The following is a 24161-nucleotide window of genomic DNA, read 5'->3' as shown; positions in this document are numbered from 1 at the left end:
GCATTTACATAGCAAGCAGAGAGAGCTGGTGAGCAGCTGTGCTTGCAGGCATCGGCACCCAACCCAAATAAATTCAGTTTTTATGAGTTAAGCATCGAAATGAAAAAGAAAATTCAGCATTTAAATAGAGCAGCTGAAAATCCCCTGCTGAGGCAAATGTTGATTCAGCTCTGGAGAGTCTCTGCTGGCACGAGCTCGGTGGGACCAGAGCCCTTCATTCACCATTGATGGGAGCTGGCCTGGGCAGGAGTCAGCTCTGGGCCCCAGTCCCTCAGCAGCCCCATGGGGAGATATTGAGGAATTGTGGGCAGGAATTGTGCCCCAGTCCCTCAGCAGCCCCATGGGGAGATATTGAGGAATTGTGGGCAGGAATTGTGTCCCAGTCCCTCAGCAGCCCCTCCACAAGGAGATATTGAGGAATTGTGGGCAGGAATTGTGTCCCAGTCCCTCAGCAGCCCCTCCACAGGGAGATATTGAGGAATTGTGGGCAGGAATTGTGCCCCAATCCCTCAGCAGCTCCTCCACAGGGAGATATTGAGGAATTGTGGGCAGGAATTGTGCCCCAATCCCTCAGCAGCTCCTCCACAGGGAGATATTGAGGAATTGTGGGCAGGAATTGTGTCCCAGTCCCTCAGCAGCCTCTGCAGGGAGATATTGAGGAATTGTAGGCAGGAATTTTGCCCCAGTCCCTCAGCAGCCTCTCCACAGGGAGATATTGAGGAATTGTAGGCAGGAATTGTGTCCCAGTCCCTCAGCAGCCCCTCCACAGGGAGATATTGAGGAATTGTGGGCAGGAATTGTGCCCCAATCCCTCAGCAGCTCCTCCACAGGGAGATATTGAGGAATTGTGGGCAGGAATTGTGTCCCAGTCCCTCAGCAGCCCCTCCACAGGGAGATATTGAGGAATTGTAGGCAGGAATTTTGCCCCAGTCCCTCAGCAGCCCCTCCACAGGGAGATATTGAGGAATTGTGTGTGTCCCTGAGGGTCCCTGTGGGGCACACCCTGAGCCAAAGGTCAGGGTGTGCCCCACAGGGCACACAATTCCTGCATACAATTCCTAAATATCTCCCTGAGATATTATTATTATTATCATCCCAAATATCTCCCTGAGGGTCCCTCTGGAGCACACCCTGAGCCAAAGGACACAATTCCTGCACACAATTCCTCAATATCTCCCCTTGGGGGCTGCTGAGGACTGGAGGAGCATGCCCCAAGCCAAAGACATTTCCTGCTCACAGTTCCTAAATATCTCCCTGAGATATTATTATCCCAAATATCTCCCTGAGGGTCCGTGTGGAGCACACCCCCATCAGCTTTACCAAGGGGCAGTTGTGCAGCCCTGCCTGGGGTCAGGCACGCAGGACCCTCAGAACCTCGGGCCATGGGCTGGGTTTGCTTCCTGCTCATGCAATTCTGACCTTTTTACAGGCTCTGCTGCATTCTGCACAGTACAGTACAGAAAAAGAGCTTTTGTTCCTTCTCTTGCTTTCTCTTTTGTTCCTCTCCTCAAGCCAATTTCATGACACATTCTTTCCTTATCTTCTTAGCTGACCTTTTAGTGTTTCTTTAAATAGTTTTTCTCCAGTCTGTGCCCTCTTCAGTTTCTTGAAACTCTTCGTTTTTTGGGGTGGGGGAAAAGGCACAAAGCAAAAAGACTGGAGCGGCGTTTGGCACTGCTGGCACGTGAGAAGAGTTTGGGATGCTCCCACGTTGTGCAAAGTCCTGTAACCCTCCCCTTGCAGGGTCACAGAGACCCTGGCAGGAGTTCTCACCCCTGAGGCAGCCAGGTGAGCTCACCCAGCTGCTTCCCAGAGCTCTCAGCTCTAAATCATCCCCAGAGTGCAGTGGGGGATGAGGCTGACAGTTCCTAAATGGGTGCAGAGCCCTCAGCCCTGAGAAAGCCCTGCTGTCTGTGATGTTCTGTGTCCCTGACAAAGCTGCCCATTCCCATTTCCGCACTGTCCAGAGCAGCTCTGGAGGGATTTCACACCTGCAGCGCTGGCAGGTGACCCCTCAGTCACCCTCAGTGCTCCCTGAGCTCTGCCAGAGGGGTTTCCTCGCTGGGCTGAGCTGGAGCCAGTGACAGGAGCGTTTCCCCGCAATGAGGAGCAGGGACAGCTCCGTTCTGTCACCCTGAGCAGCTCAGAAGGCATCAGGGTGACTGACAGGTCCTGCAGCAGTCGGCAAACACAATGAATTCCACCCTCCTCGCTGCTGGAAGTTCCTTCCAGCGCCTGCTTCCCCCAGCCCTGGGGCTGCTGTCAAAGCAGGGCTGAGCTGTAACCTGGAAAATCCTTGGTCAACACCCATTTAATGAAGTTTGGGATAATCTCTGGGCTGTGTGTTTGGCTTTATTGGTGCCTCAGAGTGTAAAATATTAATTCTGTCAGGTACAGCAGCAAAAAAAAGAAGTGTTTAGGTGGCTGGTAATCCTTCAGGCAGGTGTGGTGGGGTGCTGGGGAGTGTCACTGCCGCCTCTCCATCGGTGACAAATGGGCTTTGGATTTCTCAGCTGTCAGGGCTTGTTCCTGTTTCATTCAGTGGGCTTGAAAATCGGGTTTTTTAATGTTCCCTCGGTTGGACAGGGAGCTGCCATTCCCTGCACTGGAGTGAAGCTCCAGGAGTGGTTTGTCAGGCCTGGGTGTGATGTGGAAATGGGACATCTGAAATCTGCAGGTGTGAGACTGAGGGTGCTGTGAAATGGGGCTAAAGCTGCCCCGGGGGGTTCATAAATTCTGTCACCACTGCTCTGTCCTGTCCCTCAGAAACGTCCCTGCCCTGATATTAAAGTGCCACATAACCCTGATATTAGAGATAAATGTTTATAAACCTCAGGATTTCAAATTAATAATAATTAATTAATAAACCCAAACCTAACCTTTAGCTTGCCGGACTCTGCTTATCTTCACTGAACGATGCTGAGGGCCTTTGGACCTGCAGGGAGGAGCTGGGGAGCCAATTCCCACCTGGAATCCTTGGGATGGAGAGGGGAGCAGCAGCAGGAGCTGGGGGAGCCAATTCCCACCTGGAAGCCATGGAATGGAGAGGGGAGCAGCAGCAGGAGCTGGGGGAGCCAATTCCCACCTGGAATCCTTGGGATGGAGAGGGGAGCAGCAGCAGGAGCTGGGGGAGCCAATTCCCACCTGGAAGCCTTGGGATGGAGAGGGGAGCAGCAGCAGGAGCTGGGGGAGCCAATTCCCACCTGGAAGCCATGGAATGGAGAGGGGAGCAGCAGCAGGAGCTGGGGGAGCCAATTCCCACCTGGAATCCTTGGGATGGAGAGGGGAGCAGCAGCCAAGCCCATTGTGAGGCACGAGGTGCAAACCTGAGCCTTAAAATTCACCCTGAATCCCTTTCTTATGAATGAACACTCAGAGCAAAGCTGGTATTTGAGCATCAGCAGGAGCTCGCGGCTCTCCCTACACCTCCCGTCTGCTCTGCTTGTGGTGGAGTTTCAGGTTCTTTTTGTTTGCCTTGTTTTGTTTTGGGTTTGGGTTTCTTTTGTAATAAAAGGGCAGCTGTTGTGCTAAACGATTGCTGATAGCTTACTGTTACTGAACTATTACTGTTGAGTGCTCTGCAGAGGTTTGTGAAATACTCTAAAATATCTTTATCACATAATATATGCATATATTTAAGATTTAAATGCGTTGTATGCAGTGCTGCTTTTTCAAATGTTTAACACAGATTCTGACATTTTAATGGAGTGCTGTAGATGTTCCCAGGAATATCTGCCTGAGTTCCAGGGGTTTATTTACCGCCAGGGCTTTTAATGGAAATCTAAAATCATTTCTCTTCTGGGCAGCACGCATTCCACTGCGAGCACATCAGCACAACACAAAACCCACATAAAATTCAAAAGCCGCGAGGACTCCAGAAGCAGCGAGAGCCTGTTTTCCATAGGTTTGTGTATTTATGGGGCTGGCACACGCTCACTGAAACGAGCAGGATAATGGGGCTGCAGTAAAACACCCCAGCAAAGCAGGCTGAGAGTTACATCCTGCCATGAATCCTGCTGCAGTCACAGAGAGGGGTGGGATTGCTCAGTGCAAACAGCCTGCATTTGTCCAGGTGCTTATGGATCTGCAGTAGCAATATTTGCTTTGCTTTTAAGGGATATTGGTTACAAGTACAATAAATGTGTTTCATTTCTCACCAGAGATATTTCACTCTCAGGACCCAGCCTGGGTATGTGCAATGTCTCATTTGTGACTGATCTGATATTTAGATTGGGCTTTTAAGAGCAAATTCATAATTTTTAAGCTGCTTTCAGAGCAAATTCATAACTTTTATAGTTTCCCATTCAGCAAAGATTGAGAGCTGTCACGGCTCGTACAGGACACACTGGTCTGGACTGATTTTATAACACAGGTGTCGAATAATATGTCAGCCTCTTTATTCTATAAAACTTGGCCTCAGTTAGACTTGTTTTGTTTGAGGTGTTTGTTGTGGACAGCAAGACCAGTTCCATTTCCAAAATCCATTTATTTTATGTGCTGTTACACCTTCAGCCACACTTTGCCCTTCCTCACGCACTGCTCCAGGTGTTCCTGTTGTGTGATTTCTCCTGGCAGCTGGGGAATTTGGGGTGCTTTGAGCTCCAGGAGTGGTCAGGACTCCCCGGGGCTGAGGACAGAGCTGCTCCTGCAGCCTGGAGCGGCTCCAGCCCTTCCCCTCCCACCCCTGGGTTTGCTCCACTGCTGCCCCAATGCCCTGCTGGGCACTCTGGACTCTTCCTTGTCCTCCTGAATGTGTTAAATCTGCCACCCCATTTGTCCCCTCTGTCCCTGCAGCAGTTACTCCAGTCCGTGGCACTTTCAGCCCTGCTCCCACCCCCTCAGCAGCATCTCCAGGTGCCTCTCCCGCTGATTTTGTCCATTCTGCAGCCCTTGGGGGCTCTTCAGTCCCTGCACATCTCCCCTTTATTGGACACAACCCTTGGATGACGGGATGTGCTGCCTCTCAGGCAGGCAGGGGAGCTGTGCACGGGGTTTTCTTCCAGCAGAAAAAATGTTTGTTTTCCTTCTGAGATTTGTGAATAAATCAATACAGCCAGGAGGTAGCGAGGTCATGAAATAGAAATGCTGGAGCAAAGCACTTCTGAATTAGATTGCTAAACTGAAAAGAAAAAAGAAGGGAGATAACTTTGTAGTTCCCCTGAATAGATAATTCCTTTTTATACAGACATGTGCTCTGGGGCCTCTCTGGGTTTGATGTGCTGCTTTGCAGCCGTGTCTGTTTTCTCTGGCCCTGTTGCCAGAAATGGTTTTAATTTTGAATGCTTGAACATGAAAGGAGAAGTTGTGAGACTTTATCGTTGTGTTTGTAATCACGGGGATGATTGTGTGAGCGAGTCCTGCAGGGATTTGGGAAGTTCACAGTGATGGAGGTGGGGACTGAAGCAGCTGGAGGCCCCACCAGTGGTGACACTGAAATGCTTTAATGGTTCGGGGAATGTTCTGCCTCTGGGCGCAGAGATCAACACCTCTTTTAGTTGTAAACAGCATTAAAAGAGAAAGCGGGAAGTCGGGAATCTGGTGCCTGTTGGCTTAGTACTCAGTGATGGCAAGTGCCACACATTTGTTAACTAACAATTGCATTTCTGTAGGGTTTGGGGTTAAATACTGTTTCCAGTGTGTACAGAAAGATGATTCTTTAACGAATCTAAAGGTTCCTCCCAACCCAGGTCGCTCTGTGACTCCTGTAAGATCTCACACTTGCGTTCTTGACTTTATCCCATCTGAAGGCTGCTAACCAAAAGGAACATTGTCAGGCATTGCTGATCCCCCGGAACGCCAGGGAACGGTGAAATTCAGCCTTGGAAGGCTTTGGTTTCAATTACCGAAAGCTTGCTGTGATGATTTCCTTATCTCCAAGCGTTTCCTATATAAATGTGATCCTGCCTATCAGGACAGGCAAAACCTGCAAACATCATCACCAGGAGCCTTATCTAAAGAGCGGTTTTCAGTGTCGGCAGCACTTTAATTGCCCTGCAAATATCGTGCGCTGAGAACCAGTTTCAAAGGAGATCCGTGGACTTCTCTGTATCCTTCAATTCGGAGCTATTTAGCAAAACAAAGGTTGAGGCTCAGCTGCTCACCTGCACTGCTGAGCTCTGTGGGGACAGGGATTTGAGCTGCAGCAGGATCGTTCATCTCTGCTCACCATCCAGCACCTGAAGCCAGGCCATGTGTGTGCTCTGTCCCGCTGGGAATCTCCCATCCCTGATGACCTTTCAGGTTATTAATACCGATTTGTTATTCATTTGTGCATGGAGATAAAAAACAGTGCTCCAGTTAATGGTAGACACTCCAAAAATAGGAATAGAGATGAACTTATTTGGGATCTGATGGTGTCTTCACCAAGCAGACAAGGTACAGTTAGCAGTGGTGTTTTTAGCAATGGCTCCTTACCCCAGGGATCCAAAATAGCCTGCCTGAGTCAGCTGCTTGCCCACCTCTACCACTATAAATTGATGCACACGTCCAGGCTGCCACCTCTCCCTTTATCCCCACCCCAAACTTTAAATACAAACAGTGAAATACTTTAATTGCCTTTTGACTCACCCCCTCCCATGCTGGGCCTGCGTTCCCTCCTCTGGGTCTTTGGCTGGGATTTCTGAGGGAGCAGAGCTCAGAGAAGGAGCTGTGGCCACAAATGAGGATTTCTCCCCTTGCTGGTGGAGGTTTGTGCAGCAAACCCTCCCTGCCTGCTGTCAGGAAAATTAATCCACAAGCATCAGGGGTTTATGTCCAAAAAGGAGAAAGAGGAGTCCTTTTACATTATTCGAATAAAGGGAGAGGCCATGGGGCATTCCTCCGGGGTGTCTCCAATTTCTGGAGGACGCAGCCTCCTCTTTTATCCTAATTTTCCCTCTTTCTTTCCCCACTGGCTCAGGTACTTGAGAGCTACAGACTTACCAAAATGCCTGATACCAGAGATTTCCCTCTAATGTATAACCCTCCCTTTTAATTTTTAATTCTTACAGAATTTAGGGTTTCCCCCCATTGTTTCTTTCATATTTCAATGTCTTAATTTCATTTATCAGCAAACCTAAAGCTTATTTGTAAAAGCAAATATCTTTTTCCATTCACCAATCAGTGGAATCCCCCCCATTGTTTCTTTTATCTCTCAGTGCTTCTTTTATCTGCCAGCAGACCCAGAGCTTGTTTGTAAAGACAAATCCAACGTTCCTCTCCCTGCCCTGCAGTGGGATAACCACACAGAGGTGGGCATGAGCAGCACTGGAGGTCTCAGCTGGTCCCTCTGGCCAGCACCGAGTGCATCCCCTCAGAGCAGAGCCTCCTCCAGCTGATTTGTGGGTTAGTCAGCGTGTCAGATTCCTGTAATGAGATTATATATTCAACCTAATGAAGGAAAAATATGCTTGCCAGCCTGGTGTGACAGTGCTGCGATTAAGCGATTCAGGAACAGAGCTCTCTCAGCGGATTAATTTAAAAAGAATGCAGCAGGTACAGCTGACCTGCTCCGGGTGTTGTGAGAGGTTCTGGCACAGGATTAATGGCTTGTGATGGTCTTGATAAAATAACAATAATAAAGGCAGGGAGGAGTGTGTGCAGCCCTTGGGTTTGTGTTAAACCCCCCCAGAGATTCGTGCTGGTGGAGGCTTCCCCTCCTGGCTTGAGTCTCAGGGTGGAAAGGAAGATGAAACTGTGACAAGGGGGGACCTGCCCTGCCCATCCCCAGCCTAATTCCAGCTGGAACAGCGAGGAACATTCCTCCAGCCTGAATTTTTAGGAGCTGGAGTTCCATGTTGGAGGAAGGTGAGGAGGTTTTTGCTGCTTTTCCACCTGAGAGAGAGGGGAAAACATCGCCATGGACTGGAACAAGAGCCCTTTGTGCTGTCCTGAGTCGCCTTCCCCATCTCAAACCCTGGAGCTTTTGCCTGGTGCCAGGAAGCCATTGGTTGTCCCCTGAGGAGGAGCTGGCACTGCCACTGCGTTATCTGGGGTGTGCATGTGGCTGGGACTGGCCATGGGGGAGGCACAGGCCATGTTTAAAGGGCAGCAGAGGATAATCCCAAAGCAGGGACAGGAGGCCCTTTGTCTGATGACCTCCTGAATTATCACCGTGCCCACAGGGGCTAGGAGCTGCCTCGGGTGTTAAATCTGGTTGGAATCTCAAACAAGGTCGCCAAAAAGAGCCAAAAACTCAGTCCCAGGTCTTGGGGTGTTTGAATGTCCATCAGAGCGACTGGTGAGCAACTCTTAGTGGATGAGTTGGGATAAGATTTGTTTTTCAGGCAGAAGAGTTCTCTAACTCCCATAATCTGCCCAGGCTCTGGGGTGCTGAGCTGATTTTACTCTGATAATGCCATAAGCTGGTCTGTGATAATTGCTTTCTGTAACTGGGACAAATGTATGATGATGCTAATTGGGCTGCTGCCACCCAGGGAGGGGCCCAGTTAATCCCTGCATGCCCCGGAGCTGCAGGTCCTGATGTGATCAGCCCTCCTTGGAAACTGGGGAGGGGGGGTTAATTCTGAGCAGATTGAATTTCAGAGGGAAAAAAACACAGATCTTTTTCTACAAACCTGCAGCATTTTATAGCAGGTTTAAAGTCTGCTTCCAGATCATCAGACTAATTCTTAAAAGGAAAAGGATTTAATTCTGGTACAAGCAACTGTGTGACCTCCACGGTGAGGGAAGTGAAACTCTGAGGAGTTTGGAGTTTGCTCTTCAGACACTGCACTCCAGACCCCATTACTCAACCCAGTGGGGAGATGTTTTGGGCTCTTGGCTGCTTTTATTTTCCTTGGTTGCTTTGTGAGTGTTTGTGCGGGGGCTGAAGTTTCCCAAAGGTTACATCCCTGCCAGTGACAAACATCTTTTGTCATCACGACTCCTTTAAATGTATTTTTATCTCATAAATCCGTCCCTTGGTTCCCCATCTTTGAAAACCTCCATCTGCTGAGGCAGAGCAGGGGATGGCCTTGGATAAACCTGGTTTTCTCAGGGAAGGGGGGCTGGAATGAGGGGAGCACTGGCAGTGCCATCCTCCCTGACAAATCAGGGTTTGATCTCACGTCTCAACACTTTGGTGTTTATGTTCCGTCTGCTTAATGTTCTCCCTTCGCTGGCATCATCATTCTTTGAAATGCTCTGCTTTAATGTAAATGTTTTAATGTTTTCTGCTCATCAAACCCCACTTTCCCAGGCTCAGCACGCACTGGATCAGTGTGTGCTCCCTCCAAGGGTGAGGCTGACAGGAACGGGGCCCTTGAACCCCTCTCACCACCCCAGAAATCCCCTGGCCAGAGGAGAGTCAACATTTATAAACACACTTGTGAAATAATGAACTCTGGGAACGCTGGCCGTGTTTGTCATTTCTCTGCCCATTTCACTGCACATAAAGTGTGCTCACCATCGAACTCCTGTCACTTGATTTATGCCCATGCGGCTGCTCCATAATTTAAATTGAATTCCTAATTTCTTTGCTGAAACCCCCTCGGATAATTATTGGTAAGGTTAACTGCAGAAGGGGAACTGAATAGTGAGTGGATTATTTGGTTGTTCTAGAGTGTTGGTTGTGTTAGACCACAGGAGAAGGGAATTAAATCCAGGAGATATTGTCCAGGGAAGGGTTTGGCATGGCTGGAAAAGGTTTGGCATGGCTGGAACACACACCCAGGGATATTGCCCAAGGAAAGGTTTGGCATGGCTGCAACTGCCCAGGATTTTGTCCAGGGAGAGTTTTGGCATAGCTGGAACACTCCCAAGGATTTTGTCCAGGGAGAGGCTTGGCATGGCTGGAACACTCCCAAGGATTTTGTCCAGGGAGAGTTTTGGCATGGCTGGAACACTCCCAAGGATTTTGTCCAGGGAGAGTTTTGGCATGGCTGGAACACTCCCAAGGATTTTGTCCAGGGAGAGGTTTGGCATGGCTGGAACACTCCCGGGGATTTTGCCCAAGGACAGGTCTGGCATGGCTGGGAAAGGTTTGGCATGGCTGGAACACACCCCCAGGGATATTGCCCAAGGAAAGGTCTGGCAGGGCTGGAACACACTCCCGGGGATTTTGTCCAGGGAGAGGTCTGGCATGGCTGGATTTAGCACGGCTGTTTGGTCCCTGCTCCCAAGCTGTGCCCAGGCTCCTGCAGGCACATTGGCTTGGAGGGAGGGCTGGATACAGGAGGACAGAGAGATGGCAAAGGGATCACAGAGCTCGAATCTTTCCCCCATTTTCAGTGTGAAATGTGTGGTGCTGAACCTCACCCTCGGGTAACTCACATTTGCACAGATGTGTCAAATCATGATTTAATTCCATAGCCACCGTGTGGGATGAGGTGCCCCAGACCTGGAGCCTTTTCCAGGTGTCTGCAGCCCTTGGCCGAGATGTGCAGGGCTGGATCTGTCCCAGCAAAGCCAGGAGTGCTGCTGTGGAGGGGAATCTGCTGCCTGGCACCAAACGTAATTGGCTTTGATGGTCAGTGTTTTCAGATTTGTTTAGGAACTGGAAAATGTACAAATTGCAGCCCATCTGCGCAGAGCTGAGTGCTAATGAATGCCTGCAGCTACCACAGCCATAAGCTCATTACCACAAAGTTCCAAGTCCTTCCACAAGTTGCTAAACAAGGTTATTCATCTGAGTGGAGTGGAGAAGGGAGTTTGACTGCAGGGCACAGCCAGAGCTCCTCCAGATCTAGAAAAGCTGTTAAAACAACCCCCTGCTCTTTGGTCTTTTAATAGAATCCGTTGATTTTATTTCTATTTTTAATTTTGCTCTCCTGTGACAGCAGCTTGCCATGCCTTAACTATTTTCTGTTAATGTTTTGAGTGGAAAGGCGCCTTGCGGGCGATTCCTGGGCGTGCTCGGAGACGATGGGTGGTGAACTGGAGAAGATGGATTGGAACACATCGTGCACAGCGTTTCAGGGGGTTTATGGACCGTGGCAGCAAACACTAATGGCCTCTGTTCTCAGGGTGTTTGTGTCAGCTGGGAATCTGTTATGATGACTCGGCTCTTCCTCGGTGTGCCATGTCAGGCAATTGCATCTTCCTGTTTCTTCACAAAAAAAGTGGAATTGATAATACTTATTATCTGTTTTATTGAACTGGTAGTTGTCCAAGATTTTCAACATTCAATGCATGGTGCAGCAGGAGCAATATGTAAAAACATTGTTGGGAGAATTTCCTCTTCTCTCTCTGAGATTTTATTCCATGTTCCTTGAGGAAAAAGCAGCTTTTCTAAGTTACCAGCCAAAGGAAGCATTTCCCCATCCAATTAATGAGGCATGAGGTGCCTTTGGCCCGCTCCACGTTTTCCTGTGCTCCCCCCTGCCAGGTGGAGTGGCTCAAGAACGAGGAGCCCATCGATTCCAACCTGGACGAGAACATCGACACCAGGGCCGACCACAACCTCATCATCCGCCAGGCGCGCCTGTCCGACTCGGGCAACTACACCTGCATGGCTGCCAACATCGTGGCCAAGAGGAGGAGCCTGTCAGCCACCGTGGTGGTCTATGGTCAGTGACAGGGCTGGGGGGCAGAGGTGGCAGTGCCTGCCGTGCCCTGCTTGGATTTGTGCTGCTATTGCTGCGCTGATTCAAATCCAGCACGCTCGGGATCACCCAGCCAAGCCCTTCCCGCTGGGATGGGTTTGGGTTTGGTGCTGGGGGGCTCTGGCCCAGCCCCACAGCCCCTCAGCCCCCTCCACGTCGGTGTTTTGCAGTGAACGGGGGCTGGTCCTCATGGACGGAGTGGTCCAGCTGCAATGCGCGCTGCGGCCGGGGCTGGCAGAAACGCTCGCGCACCTGCACCAACCCCGCGCCCCTCAACGGGGGAGCCTTCTGCGAGGGCATGTCCGTGCAGAAAATCACCTGCACCTCCCTCTGCCCCGGTGAGTCCCTTGGCCAGGGAGGCCTTTGGGGGCTGCAGGTACAGGAGAGCTTTCGGTGGGAAGCAGCAGCAGGGAGTTGGGGAGGGAACGGGAAATGCAGCTGTGTTTTGGCCGAGCCTGGTGTGGGTGTGGGTGCAGTGCCAGGCACCTGTGGGCAGGCTGGAACTTACCCTGGCACTGCCAAAACCCTGCCAGGACAGCTCAGGGCTCTGGGGGAGAAATCAGGGACCTGGTGGGGGTGTGGGGTTAGCGCAGAGAGGGGAGCTATGTTAACAACACCAGAAAGAGAAACACAGAACCCTGAGCTGAGAACCTCATTAAAAGCATTGTTTATCTTGCGGAGGTTTGCTCAGAAGTGTGTTAGACGTGCAGTTACAGGGGAGAGAGATGAAAGAAGCGCTGCTGCAGGAGCTCCCTTGCCAGGCAGGCAGAGCTGACTGTGTTTTTGGGCCCGCAGTGGACGGGAGCTGGGAGGTGTGGAGCGAGTGGTCGGTGTGCAGCCCCGAGTGCGAACACCTGCGTGTGCGGGAGTGCGCCGCGCCCGCCCCGCGCAACGGGGGCAAGCCCTGCGAGGGCCTGAGCCAGGAGTCCGAGAACTGCACCGAGGGGCTCTGCATCCAAGGTGAGCTGCCACCGGGCTGGCCACGGGTTCTGGAGTTGGCCTGAGAGCTGGGCTGGGGGCCAGGGAACCTGTGTGGGTGGGGCTCTTGTGTCTGACCTATTCCTGTGAAAAAGGAAGTGGTTTTCTGTTTTTCTGTGTGGAGTTTGAAATTTTCCGGGTCTCTGGATCTGTGTTGCGCGTTCTCTGCCTGTGAACGATCAGGTGATGCTGAAATCCCAAATCCAGGGGGTTTGCAGGGTGGAACTCCAGCCTCCATAGCCAAATGGGCTCCTCAGCCCTTCCTTGCAAGCGAACGGGCAAAGTCCCCCGGGAGAGCTGCGGGTGCAGGAGCTGGTCAAGGTCGGAGTTTGCTCCTTTTGCTGCCTTTAGCAGGAGTTAAACCCAGGTAGACCTGCACCTCCCTGGGAGAGGCTTTGCCCTTCACCAGTGTCTGGGAAGCATCTGGCACTGGGAAGATGCTGCTGTCCCCAGCACGGGGAGCTGGGCAGAGCAGCCCTGCATCTGCGCAGGCTCCACACACGGGAGGAATTTGTGAGTTTCTCCCTGCCCTGAGCCCGCTCCTGTCCCTGTGGAGGGGCTGTCACCTCGTCAGGTGGAACAGCAGCCCTGGGGGCCATCAGGAGTGCCAGGGCTGGGAGATGTAAACAAGGATGTGTCTGTTTTCTGTAATGTTGTGTTCAACCAGCCCTCTGTCCTTGTTTCTATGGTTCTGCACTGCCTTTTCTCTTCTAGACAAAACGAAATCTCTTTTTTTGCCCTGCGATTTCAATACTTTCCCAGTGGCAGAGAGCATCCTGTGTATTTATTCAGGCTTCAGAGATACCTGAGCTGAGACCTTCAATCAGATTTTGCTGGGGTTTGGTGGGAGGGAACACTTAGCACTCTGCCTACAGAACAGCTCCAAGGTGTCCAAGGACAGAAATGTAATTTTTTTTTTTCCTTCCCTGTGCTTTAAGAAAGAATACCCAGAGAGGGTTTTGGAGCAGTGCCATTCACTCAGCTCTCAGGCACTGTGCTGATCCTGGGATGTTTCCTGGGGTCTCTCTCCTCCCTGTCCATTGATGGCTGGATCAGTCCCAAATCCATCCCGGTGTCCATCTGTGGGGGGCTGGCAGGAGGACGTGTGGGAAGGGCATGAGGAGCAGCAGCTGAGGCTGCACGGTGGGGGTGTGACAACAGAGGGGCCTGCCACCCCCCTGGCTCCGTCTGTGGTGTCCCCAGGGTCAGTTCAAGGTGGCCTCACTCAGGTCACTGCCTGCAGGAACACTGCCAGTGGGAAATGCTCCTGTCCTGCTCCCGATTCCCTCCTGGCAGCCCAAGGGGCACTGCCACACCCCACCCGTGCCTGGGGGTACAGGGACAGAGCCAGAACTGTGGCAGGAGCCTCTGGCACTGAGGGAGCTGGCTCAGCTTTGTCCTGTGGGGTTGACACAAACTCATTCCCTCCCTTTCCTGGAGTGGTTTGAGTGGAAATGGACCTTAAAGCCCTGCAGTCCCACTCTCCTCCATGGACACACCTTCCATGGACATCTTCCCCTGTCCCAGGTGGCTCCAAGCCCTGTCCAGCACCCCCAGGCTGTGCTCCAAGAGCTGCATTTCCCTGTGTGTCCAGCTGGACTGCAGCAGCCCGTGTCTCCTGCTCCTTCCACCTCCAGGTGGGATCCTGTCCTTCCTTCATGGCTCGAGCTGTCCCTGTGTCCTGGTTGTTCTTAGGGCTGTAATTGCTTTCTCAGCTAGCAGGAATTGATGCAATTAGCCTATTTTTTAAAAGATCTCCTCTCCCCTGTTCATCTTCCAGTATGTGCCTTTCCTGCTCTGCCTCTCATCCCATGGGGAATTGTGGAGGAAATGCAGCCCTGAGCCACAGCAAACCAATCTCTTGGAGGTTTTTTATCAGGCACAACTCGTTAAATTTGCTCCTTCTCTGAGGCAAAAATAGCAACATTCCTTTGGTTAACAAATAAGGACTGAGCTGAATGGGAGGATGGGAATGGAGGGTGCCAGGGAAGAGCCAGCCTGGAGCTGGCTGGGAAAATCTTGATCCTTGGGATGAGCGTTCAGATCGGGAGGCAGAGAATGGAATGGGGATAAAATGGATAAACTCTGGGGTTCTTTATTCAGTCCCTGACTGGAGAGTTTGGGAATACCCCCAAGACACCACCTGGGAACATCCCAGTGCTCCCTTTGGCCTTGGGTGGATCCCGGTGGTCCAGCCCTTGCTGAGGAGTAGCTGGAAGAGCTTTTCCTTTGGGGAATTTCTCCTGGAACTTGCAACTCTTGTGTAGAACCAGACTTAGGTGCAAGAGGAAGATTCACGTGAAGTTTGATAGGGATTAAATGTTTCCAGGGCTGCCAGATCGGTTCCCTGGGATGCAAAGGTGGCTTTGGCCCCAGACAGTCCCAGTACCTCACTAGTGTGCTGCACGTTTGTTCTCCCAGTGTTTATTTCCTCCCAGTAATCTCAGCTGGATGCTTTGCCAGGGTGGATTCTCTCTCTTCCCTGCAGAGGTGAAAGCTTTCTCTTTGTTAATAAAAGAGAGGGTTTTTTGTTTTGTTTTGGGTTGGTTTTTTTTTAAGCGCTTTTTCTTTTACTTTTATCTGTTTGCTTTAAAGGTATTTCTCCTGACTTCAAAACCTATTGATTTCTTCTCCCAGTGCCCAAAACCAAAACAAACAAGTAGGGCCACAAGGACTGACCTGCAAACATCTTTTTACTAATGCACCCCGGATAATCACAGCAGAATCACAAATCATTTTGTTTTCCATTTTCCAAGCAGCGCTGCTGCTGTTGCCAGGAGGCTCCTGGATCCAGGAATCTCCATTTTCATGGGAAATGCTTTCCCCTTTGCAGTTTGGTGCAGACAGCCCCTGCCAGCAGCAGGGAAGGGGTTGCTCCACTGCAGGCTCCAGTCTGACCCTCCTCTCTGGGTGTTTTTGGGCCTCGTTTTCCTGCAAAACCAAAACCAGCCTTGGGCAGGGAAATAAAAACCTCCTCCCACCAGGTTTTTGGTGAGGAGCCAAAAATCCAATGATCTCCTGGGTTAAGTATTTCTGAACTGAGCATCCTCACAAACATTAAAGTGAAGAGAAGGATTGGCCGAAACCCGCCGGAGTCTCCCAGTTTTAGGGATTACTTTGGCAGGTTTTAGGTTATAAATGGTGACTCAAGTGCTTGGCATGAGGGAGGCAGAGAAGGCTCATTTTTGAGAGCTTCAGTCTCGTAGAAAACCCCTTTTGTCCCTTATTTCCATCTGTTGGGGGCACATGGATGTGTGTGCTCACATACACGCAGAGAGGTGCCGTTATTGGCGGTGTTTAGTACAAAAATGTGAATAAACTGGGCATTTTTATATCTTATAACTAATTTAAGTGCCCATCACCGGCCCTTCCATACATCAAACACACAAAGGAATCATTAATTCTGACCTGAGTCTCTTTGCCAGTGATCCACTGCAAGGTATTGAACTTCCTTCTTGCTGAGGTGTAAATAAACAACAGCAGCCAATAGAGCCAGCAAATAACCTGAATTAACCAAGTGAGAAATTGCTGCAAAGGAACTTCCTGATAGGGATTTAGGGAAAAAAAAAAAAAGAAAAAAAGAGAAGATGAAGAGAAAAACATGGACAACATAAAATATTCATATTGTCAGCAAACGAGGAGAAAATGTTTCATTTATAGAGTGAGACAGAAGCAATATAGGAGATAGATATGCTCCATGTAAATTTATTAAGTGCAACTTTCTCTCTCTCTCTCTCCCTCTCAGATAAAAAACCTCTTCATGAAATAAAATCCCAAAGTAAGTTCTTTTTTTCCTCTTGTAAATAGGATTTTCCTCATTTTCTCTGTCGTTTGGGTTATTTGTTTAGGAGATAAGTAGGAGCCAAGGTTTTATGAGAGGCTTTAGCATCTGCTGAAAGCATCTCTGTGATCCCAGGTTCAGCGAGCCAGGGGAGTGCTCATCCTCAGCAATTTGCATCTGACAGGGAGCCCTGGCTCCAGGCGTGCTCTGGAGCACTTGGAATCAGGAAAAAAAAGGAATTTCTGCAAGAGTCTGGGGTTCCTGGTGCAGATCTGGTTCTGCTGCTGGCTCTGGCCCTGCTCAGCTCCCCCCTGTCTCACCTGGAGGGTGTTTCTGTGCCTGGGATCATCTCAGGGCTGCTCTGGGGCTTCTGTCCTGCACCCGCATCTCTGCCAACCCCAACAGGGCAGGAGAGCAGGGGGACAAGGCACAGGAGGAGAGGGAACGGCGTCCAGCTGTGCCAGGTGGGACATCAGCAGGAATTTCCTCCTGGAAAGGGCCTCGAGCTGTGCCAGGGTGGGACATCAGCAGGGTTTCCTCATGGAAAGGGCCTCGAGCTGTGCCAGGGTGGGACATCAGCAGTAATTTCCCCCTGGAAAGGGCCTTGAGCTGTGCCAGGGTGGGACATCAGCAGTAATTTCTCCCTGGAAAGGCCTTGAGCTGTGCCAGGTGGGACATCAGCAGTAATTTCCCCCTGGAAAGGGCCTTGAGCTGTGCCAGGGTGGGACATCAGCAGTAATTTCTCCCTGGAAAGGGCCTTGAGCTGTGCCAGGTGGGACATCAGCAGTAATTTCTCCTAGAAAGGGCTGTAGAGCATTGGCAGGGGCTGCCCAGGAGGTGCCCAGCCCTGGAGGTGGCACCTGGGGCCATGGCTGGTGGTGACCACGGTGGTGCTTGGTGGTGTCCGAGGGCTTTTCCACCCTTGATGACTCTGTGATTTTACATTCCTGGTGCTTGGTTTTTTTCTCAGAATACCCAAAATCAGAGTAGGGAGCTGCGAAAAGGGCTGAGGATGCCTTGAACCTTTGGGTGTCCCCAGAATCAGCCCTGGTGGGTCCCTGCTCTGGGTCAGGCTGGGCTCTGGCAATGGCTTCCCTTTTTTGTCTGTGCAGTTCCATTTCATAGAGAAAATTGAGAAAATCTCAGTCCAGCCTCTGGGTTTTCTGATTTCCTCAAGAACGAGCTGCAGTGGGGATGATTTGGGCTCGGAGAGGCTTGGAGATGGAAAGGGCTGGGTTCCACCCTGGGGCAGGGACACAGAGCTGATGGAGCAGGAGCTGCTCCAGGACTTCCCGACTCATCAGGGACACAAAATCAAAGCCAGTGATGAAGATCACTGAGGGACAACCTGTTCCACTGAAGGATCTCTTCCCCGAGCCCCTGGCTCATGATCCTTGCGCTCCAAGAGTGAGGAGAAGGACTTTGGGCTGTGGGAGGGATGGGGAAGGACCCAGCACTGGGAAGAACCTCTGGGATCTCCTGCCCAGGTCCCAGACCTCCTCTCCCTGCTGGAGCTGGGGAGGTGGGCCCTGCACAGCTCCTGCAAAGCACTCCTTGTAAATGAGATAATTTAATCAATTACATCTCCTAATGCACTAAACCAAATGTTTCGTTTTCTGCTCCTGCACATCTTAAATTATCTTCAGGTGCTTTATGAAACTTAATCATAGTTAATAGAAACTTCATTACCATCAAATGTGCTTTCAATAAATGTTGTGTAACAGTGGCAGGAGGTGGAGTGAAAAATGGGCTGCAATTACCACAAACATGGATCCTGGAGCACAAAGGGATAAAACTCGTGGTGCCTGCCAGGGTCCCTCCCGCCCCATTCTGGGAGGATGCACCTCATTAAGGAATAATTGGTGGACCATAAATGTTTGCTTTTCTAGTTTGTTTGGTTGGTTTCCACTTTGTTCCCTTCTGGGAAAAAATAAAAGCAGAACCTCACTCTGCTCCCCCAGATTTCCCACGCCTTCCTCCTTCCCTTAATTTCTAATCCCCTATGGAAGGAATTCTCAAAAAGAAAAGATCAGAAGGTGAAGAGGTAAAAATTACTTAAAAAAAACCCCAGTGGCTGTTTCTAAAGAAAAACCAAAATCCCAAGCCAAAAAGAAAGGCTCCTTTCTCATGGAGTTGTGTTCCGTGGAATAATTCAAGGAACACTGAGTCACTCTGGGTTTGCCCTTTTAGCATCAAGCTGTTTAAAACCCCACTAAATCCTGGGAAGGATCCTTTGCCTCTGAGCTCTGCGTTCCCCTGAGGTTTGTGGAGGGTTTTCCTGGCAGTGGGGCAGCTCTGGGATCACTGGGGTGACTCCTCCAGGTGCTCTGTGGAACAGAGCAACGACCAACTCATTCCAGGGAAGGAACCTCAGGAGGAATTCCTGTGAGAGGTTTTATTATCAGATTTATAGACCAGTGTCAAATTCGAGCTCTGGAGATACTTCAGAGTCAATGAAAAGAATATTCTTCTCCTCAGAGAGATTTTGCTCAAGTCAAACCGCTCCCATTTTTTTGGATTTTGTGCCCTCCCTCTCATCTCTAACCCATGTACAACCGTTTAAAGGTGGGAAAGTGGAACTGCCTGACACGGGAATCGATGGAAAAGGAGATGCTGAAGCACTTGAGGAGATTTAGAGCCAGAAATGGCAGTTCCAGTGAACACCTGCGGAGTGCCTCACGCTCTGCTTTGGGGGGCAGGAGATCAGCTCTGGCATCCTCCCCCAGCTGTCCTGGGGCTGGAAGCTTTTCCTGCCAGGATATTTCTGCATCTCTCAGACTCTATCATTTATCATCCCAGCAAGGCAGGAGGGGTAATTCACATTTTCAGCACTTTCCTTTTTTAAAGCAGTGATCCAAAGGGAAGAGCTAGAGATACTTTGTGCTGCAAGACCCACGAGCTCTCCACGGCTCCCTGGGAAGGGAAAGACCCCAGTTGTTCCTGGGTTTCTGGAGATCCAACCCATCCCTCCTCCCGCCTCATTCATTGCTCTAATTACCCACAGAAATTAACTCAACAATAGCATTTTGTAATTAATTCCCTGTAACAACAAAGCAACTTGGGAATAGGAAATTGGAAGAAATAGAAATGTAATTATTGCCTGTACTTCCCTTTCTGCACCTGGTGCTGGGGAGAAAAACCGAGCTGTGGGAGTGGGGCTTTGGACTGGACTTTGTGTGGTTGTGGTCCAATCTGAGACGTTTCCAGTTTGCCTTTGTGACCCTGGGGCTTTGCATTTGCTTTTTCTGTCTGGCCTCTCCCATCGTTACATTATCAGCCAGTATCTCACTCTCTGCAACCCCTAACTGAGCTTAAAATTCTCTTTACAGCATTTTCTAAGGGGGGGATCTCATGGCAAAAAAAAATGTAAAAAAAAAAAGGCTTCAGAAAAAAAACAAACTTCTCTTTTAGTGATTGATTTGTTGGAACGGTGTGGCAGTGGAAATGTTCTAGGAAGTTGGATTTTGTAACCTTACAAATTTGTTCAGTGTGGTTTCCTGGCCTGCCACAGAAGGTGGATTCCTCCTCAAAGCTGATGCTTCCATGCCCGTGTCCCCCCGTGTCTCCCACATCCCCCGTGACCCATGGCCCTGACGCAGTTCTTGTCCCCCTGTGTCCTCCATGTCCCCGTGTCCCCATGTGCCTCCACATCCCCCATGTCCCCATGTCCCTCCACATCCCCCATGTCCCTGTGTCCCTGATGCAGTTCTTGTCCCCACATCCCCCATGTCCCCATGTCCCATGTCCCCGTGACCCTGATGCAGTTCTTGTCCCCCCATGTCCCCATGTCCCTGATGCAGCTCTTGTCCCCCCGTGTCCCCCGCATCCCCCATGTCCCCCCGTGTCCCCGTGTCCCTGACGCAGTTCTTGTCCCCACATCCCCCACGTCCCCATGTCCCTGATGCAGTTATGTCCCCCCATGTCCCCCCGTGTCTGTGACACAGTTATGTCCCCCCATGTCCCCACATCCCCCGTGTCCCATGTCCCGTGTCCCCGTGTCCCTGACGCAGCTCTCTCCCACAGACGTGGAGCGCGGCGGGGACATTGCGCTGTACTCGGGGCTGGCGGCGGCGGTGCTGGCGGTGGCCGTGCTGGCACTGGGGGTGACCCTGTACCGACGCAGTCAGAGTGAGTACGGCGTGGATGTCATTGATTCCTCTGCACTCACGGGAGGCTTCCAGACTTTTAATTTTAAAACAGTCAGACAAGGTTAGTGCGGCGATTTCCTTCCTTCTCTGCAGAGCTCCTGCTGCTCAGGCTCGCCTGCCTTTGGGGAGGGGGTTTGGGGCAGCCAGGGCAGGGACAGGGGCCTGGAGTTGGCTCTGCTCTGTCCCACAAACACAGCATCCTCCTTGGCCACGCCCCAGGCGCTTTAGGAGTGCTGTGCAGCATCCAAAATCCCCACGTCCGTTCCAAAATCCCCAGCTCCCAGACTGAAGTAGGAAAAGCTCAAATTGAAGCAAAGCGACCAAATCAGAGCAAGCCCGGGCACCACAGCTGGAGCTCCTCCTGTTCTCAGTGACAGAGCTCTCCTTCACTCCAGCAAAAGGAATTATTCTTTTCCTGATAATCTGAGACCCCCAGCTGGAAGCGTTTTGTAACCTGCTGTAACACAGGCACTGAGGGAAATCAATGTGTGTTAGACTGGACCCTTAAAGCTCTAGAAAAAAACACCAGTGCCAGAAGACATGGACAAAACCTTTACTAAAAGCAGCGCTCAGGTTTTCAGGAATGTTGTTCCCTTTGAACAGGAAGGTGGGGAGGGAGAGAAACGGGGATGAAAGCAGGATGTTTATTGATTCTGTGCTGCCATTCTACCTCAGACCTGCCTGATTGTGGGTGGGTGGGAGCGTGGGCAGGGTGTGAAAATGTCCCCATGTCTCTGTTCTCTCTTCAGAAAAGGGAAATATGTTGCAGAGTTTGTTTGGGGGGGTTTTGTGGGGTTGTTTTTACAGTTTCTTTATTTCCTGGAGACGTTCCTCACTAAGCATGACTTGCAAGAAATTGGCAAAAGGGCTTGGCAGACAAGGGCATTTGAAGGAAGTTCATTCATCCATTTCTAAGTCCAAACCTTTAATTAGGGCAGTGTAAATCTCAATGACTGTCTCAAACAAGAACGTTTTCCTTTGTGGTTCAGTTTGAATCTTGTTTTGAGTCTGGGGAATTGTTTGCTTGGCTTAATGCTTAAAACCTTTCATTCTGGATGCCCTGAAAATACCCAACTAAACAACCAAAGAAAAAGACCCCAGACAAAACCAAACAGCCAGAGGACTCAGGCCCTAAATCCATTCACTCCTCATTTTTCAGAGTGTTTTCTGAGGTAAAATGCCTCAGAATTAATAACTGTGGTGTCTTCCCATGTATCACTCTTGTCCCACCTCCCTTTCAGCCCAGTTTCCCTCAGGCATGAAGTTGTGGGTTTGTGTAAAAGGTCTGCAGGAAGATGTTGTCACCCAGTGGGGTTTAATGTTTGGAAAGAAAACAACAAGAGAGGCAAAAGGGCAAACACAAAAACGTGAATCCAAACCAAAGGAGGCTCCTCCTCGGATTCCTGCACTCTGGAGCTGCCTGAGGGGTGGCAAACATGAAAAGTCAGATCTTGGCACCAGTTCCTCTGCTCTCTGGTGTGGCCTGGTCTGACCTGGGGCTCTGAGAGCTTGGGGAGGGTCCCAGAGGGGACGGGGGAGGATCGCTGAGGTGTCCCCTCCATCCCTGCTGTCCCCACAGGTAACTCCCTGCTCCTGAACTCATCCCTGCAGCCCGAGCTGACGGTCAGCAGGACCTACAGCGGCCCCATCTGCCTGCAGGACCCCCTGGACAAGGAGCTGATGACCGAGTCCTCGCTGTTCAACCCCCTGGCCGACATCAAGGTCAAGGTGCAGAGCTCCTTCATGGTGTCCCTGGGTGTCACCGAGAGGGCCGAGTACCACGGCAAGGGCCACCCCGGCACCTTCCCCCACGGCAGCCCCCGGCCCTTCGGGACCCTCCAGGCCAGGAACAAGGCCATGTTCATCCAGAACCTGGCCTCCATCTCCAGCAGCAGCGAGCTCAGGAGCTCGGCCCTGTTCGGGCACCTGGGGGGCCGCCTGGTGGTCCCCAACACAGGTGGGTGTCTCCTTGCTCATCCGAGCACATGGAGGAGTTTGAGATTAGGCTGCCTGATGTGGTGTTTTATTACTGAATTTTAAAAAAAATGCCAGGAAAGAAGAAGCACAGGCCCCGTTAATGCAAATCTTGGAAGTAGGGCACGTTGCCCACACAGGACACGAGTGATCAGAGGGAAGCCTGGGTTGAGGACTGAAGAGGCATTATGCCTATTTGAACTGTTTTAAATTACTGCCTCTCTTGATGTCTTCAGCATGAAAGTCACATTAATCAAAGCTGTGCCTTGCTTGGATCCTGCTCCAAAGGAGAGGCTCCCCAGGAAAGGTCGATGCTGCACCTTACGTAAGGGGCTCACGTTCCAGCAGCAGCTCCAGCCCCACACCCCTGCCCCACTGGGGGACACAGGGACAGCAGCCAGGCCTGGGGACAGCCCCCACTGCTGCCCCACCAGGCTCCTGTCCCTCCTGCCTGCCTGTTTTCCCCTTTCTTGGAGCAAAAAGCTCCCCAGATTCCCACAGGGGGCCCTTCCCGTCAGCCCTGTCCCAGGCTGAGTGTTCCCTCTGCTTTATGGCAGGAGTTGTGTGACCTCAGGGCCCCTTTGTGGGACATGTTGGGGACCTGCAGAGCTGTTTGTGTGTGGGAACCCAGGACATCCCTCTGGCTGCCCTGGCTGGCTCCAGACCCTGACAGGGGGCTCGGAGACCTTGGCACAAAGTCAGAAACACCGGTGGCTTCCATTTTAGCCCATGGAAAAAACTGCCAGCTTTGTGTGAGGAATTACAAGCCACAAAGGTTTGAGCAGCGTGGCAGTTGAATTAACACAGGGTGAAAATGTAGAATTTTAGGGTTTTAAAATAAGGGGTCCAGGGGGACAAGATGGAGGGATTTGGGCGTGTCCTGGCCTTCTTCTCCTTCTCCTTGCCCTCCATGTCTTGCTGTGATGGTGACACTTTTCTGTTGGTTTCAGGTAGAGACACACTGCCCAACAGAAATGACAGCTATTGGCACGTTACTGTAACCATGGCACACGGAGTTTTGGGTATAAAATGTGAACACCGCCCTGAGGGCAGACAGAATGCCATGGCCGACCTGCTGGACAGAGCTCAGCAGGGCAGAGAGAGAATGTTCTAGATAAGGGAAAATAAACAACCTTGAGGAGCTGACCCTGTGCACTCAGACTCCTCCTTTGGCTGCACGGGCTGGGGAACGAGGACTTTTACACTCTTGGGGTCACCTCGACACCCAGACCCCGAGATCTGTGGAATGAGCTGAACAGCAGAGCAGAGGCTGGCAGGGTCACGGTTCTGCAGTTGCACCCCAGGGCTGTGTTTGCATCTCCCCAAATCCCAGCCCTCACCTTGGGTATTTTCTCTCCCCAAAAGGCAGCACAAAAAGCCAGATACGCCACTGCCAGCTGGGTGTTATCATCCTTCAACTCCAGTGATATTTATTCACTTTCAATTCAGCTCTGCTTTCATTTGAGCGGTGGCTCCAGGATTATCTGCTGCTCTCTGGTTGAACTGGATGATTTAGAGCTTTATCCTTCATGTCCCACAAAACGGGTGCTTTAAAGGTTACCATAAAAAACGTGGTTTGTGTTTAGAGAGGATTGATAGCAGTGACAAGCCAGGCATGCACAACGTGGGGAATGTTTTCATTTCTCCACAGACTGGTTTTGTGCTGAGGAAGGAACATTGCAGAAGCACTAAGTTAAGGCACGAATTAAGAATTCCCTCATACTGTATATTTAGCTACTTTATGTAATGATAGACCCA

At 50.9% G+C, this 24161-nt stretch overlaps 2 protein-coding genes across 3 annotated transcripts in view; one reads left to right on the top strand and one right to left on the bottom strand.

Annotated features, from left to right (window-relative positions):
• Nucleotides 1-24161, bottom strand: part of TTI2 (TELO2 interacting protein 2) — a 456481-nt gene that overhangs the window by 223607 nt on the left and 208713 nt on the right. The window lies entirely within an intron of this gene.
• UNC5D (unc-5 netrin receptor D) overlaps nucleotides 1-24161 on the top strand; it is a 90371-nt gene that overhangs the window by 52949 nt on the left and 13261 nt on the right. The window contains exons 5-9 of one of the 2 annotated variants that reach the window (XM_068174585.1): nucleotides 11306-11486; nucleotides 11693-11860; nucleotides 12318-12482; nucleotides 20305-20490; nucleotides 22009-22386. In XM_068174585.1, the coding sequence (XP_068030686.1) occupies nucleotides 11306-11486; nucleotides 11693-11860; nucleotides 12318-12482; nucleotides 20305-20490; nucleotides 22009-22386 (1078 nt within the window). The remainder of the gene's footprint in view (nucleotides 1-11305; nucleotides 11487-11692; nucleotides 11861-12317; nucleotides 12483-20304; nucleotides 20491-22008; nucleotides 22387-24161) is intronic. The other variant, XM_068174586.1, reaches the window with a different exon arrangement.

Source organism: Anomalospiza imberbis, chromosome 28 (assembly GCF_031753505.1).
Source record: "Anomalospiza imberbis isolate Cuckoo-Finch-1a 21T00152 chromosome 28, ASM3175350v1, whole genome shotgun sequence".
In the NCBI taxonomy this organism is placed as follows: domain Eukaryota; kingdom Metazoa; phylum Chordata; class Aves; order Passeriformes; family Viduidae; genus Anomalospiza; species Anomalospiza imberbis.
This window is presented reverse-complemented; position numbering and strand designations above follow the sequence as displayed.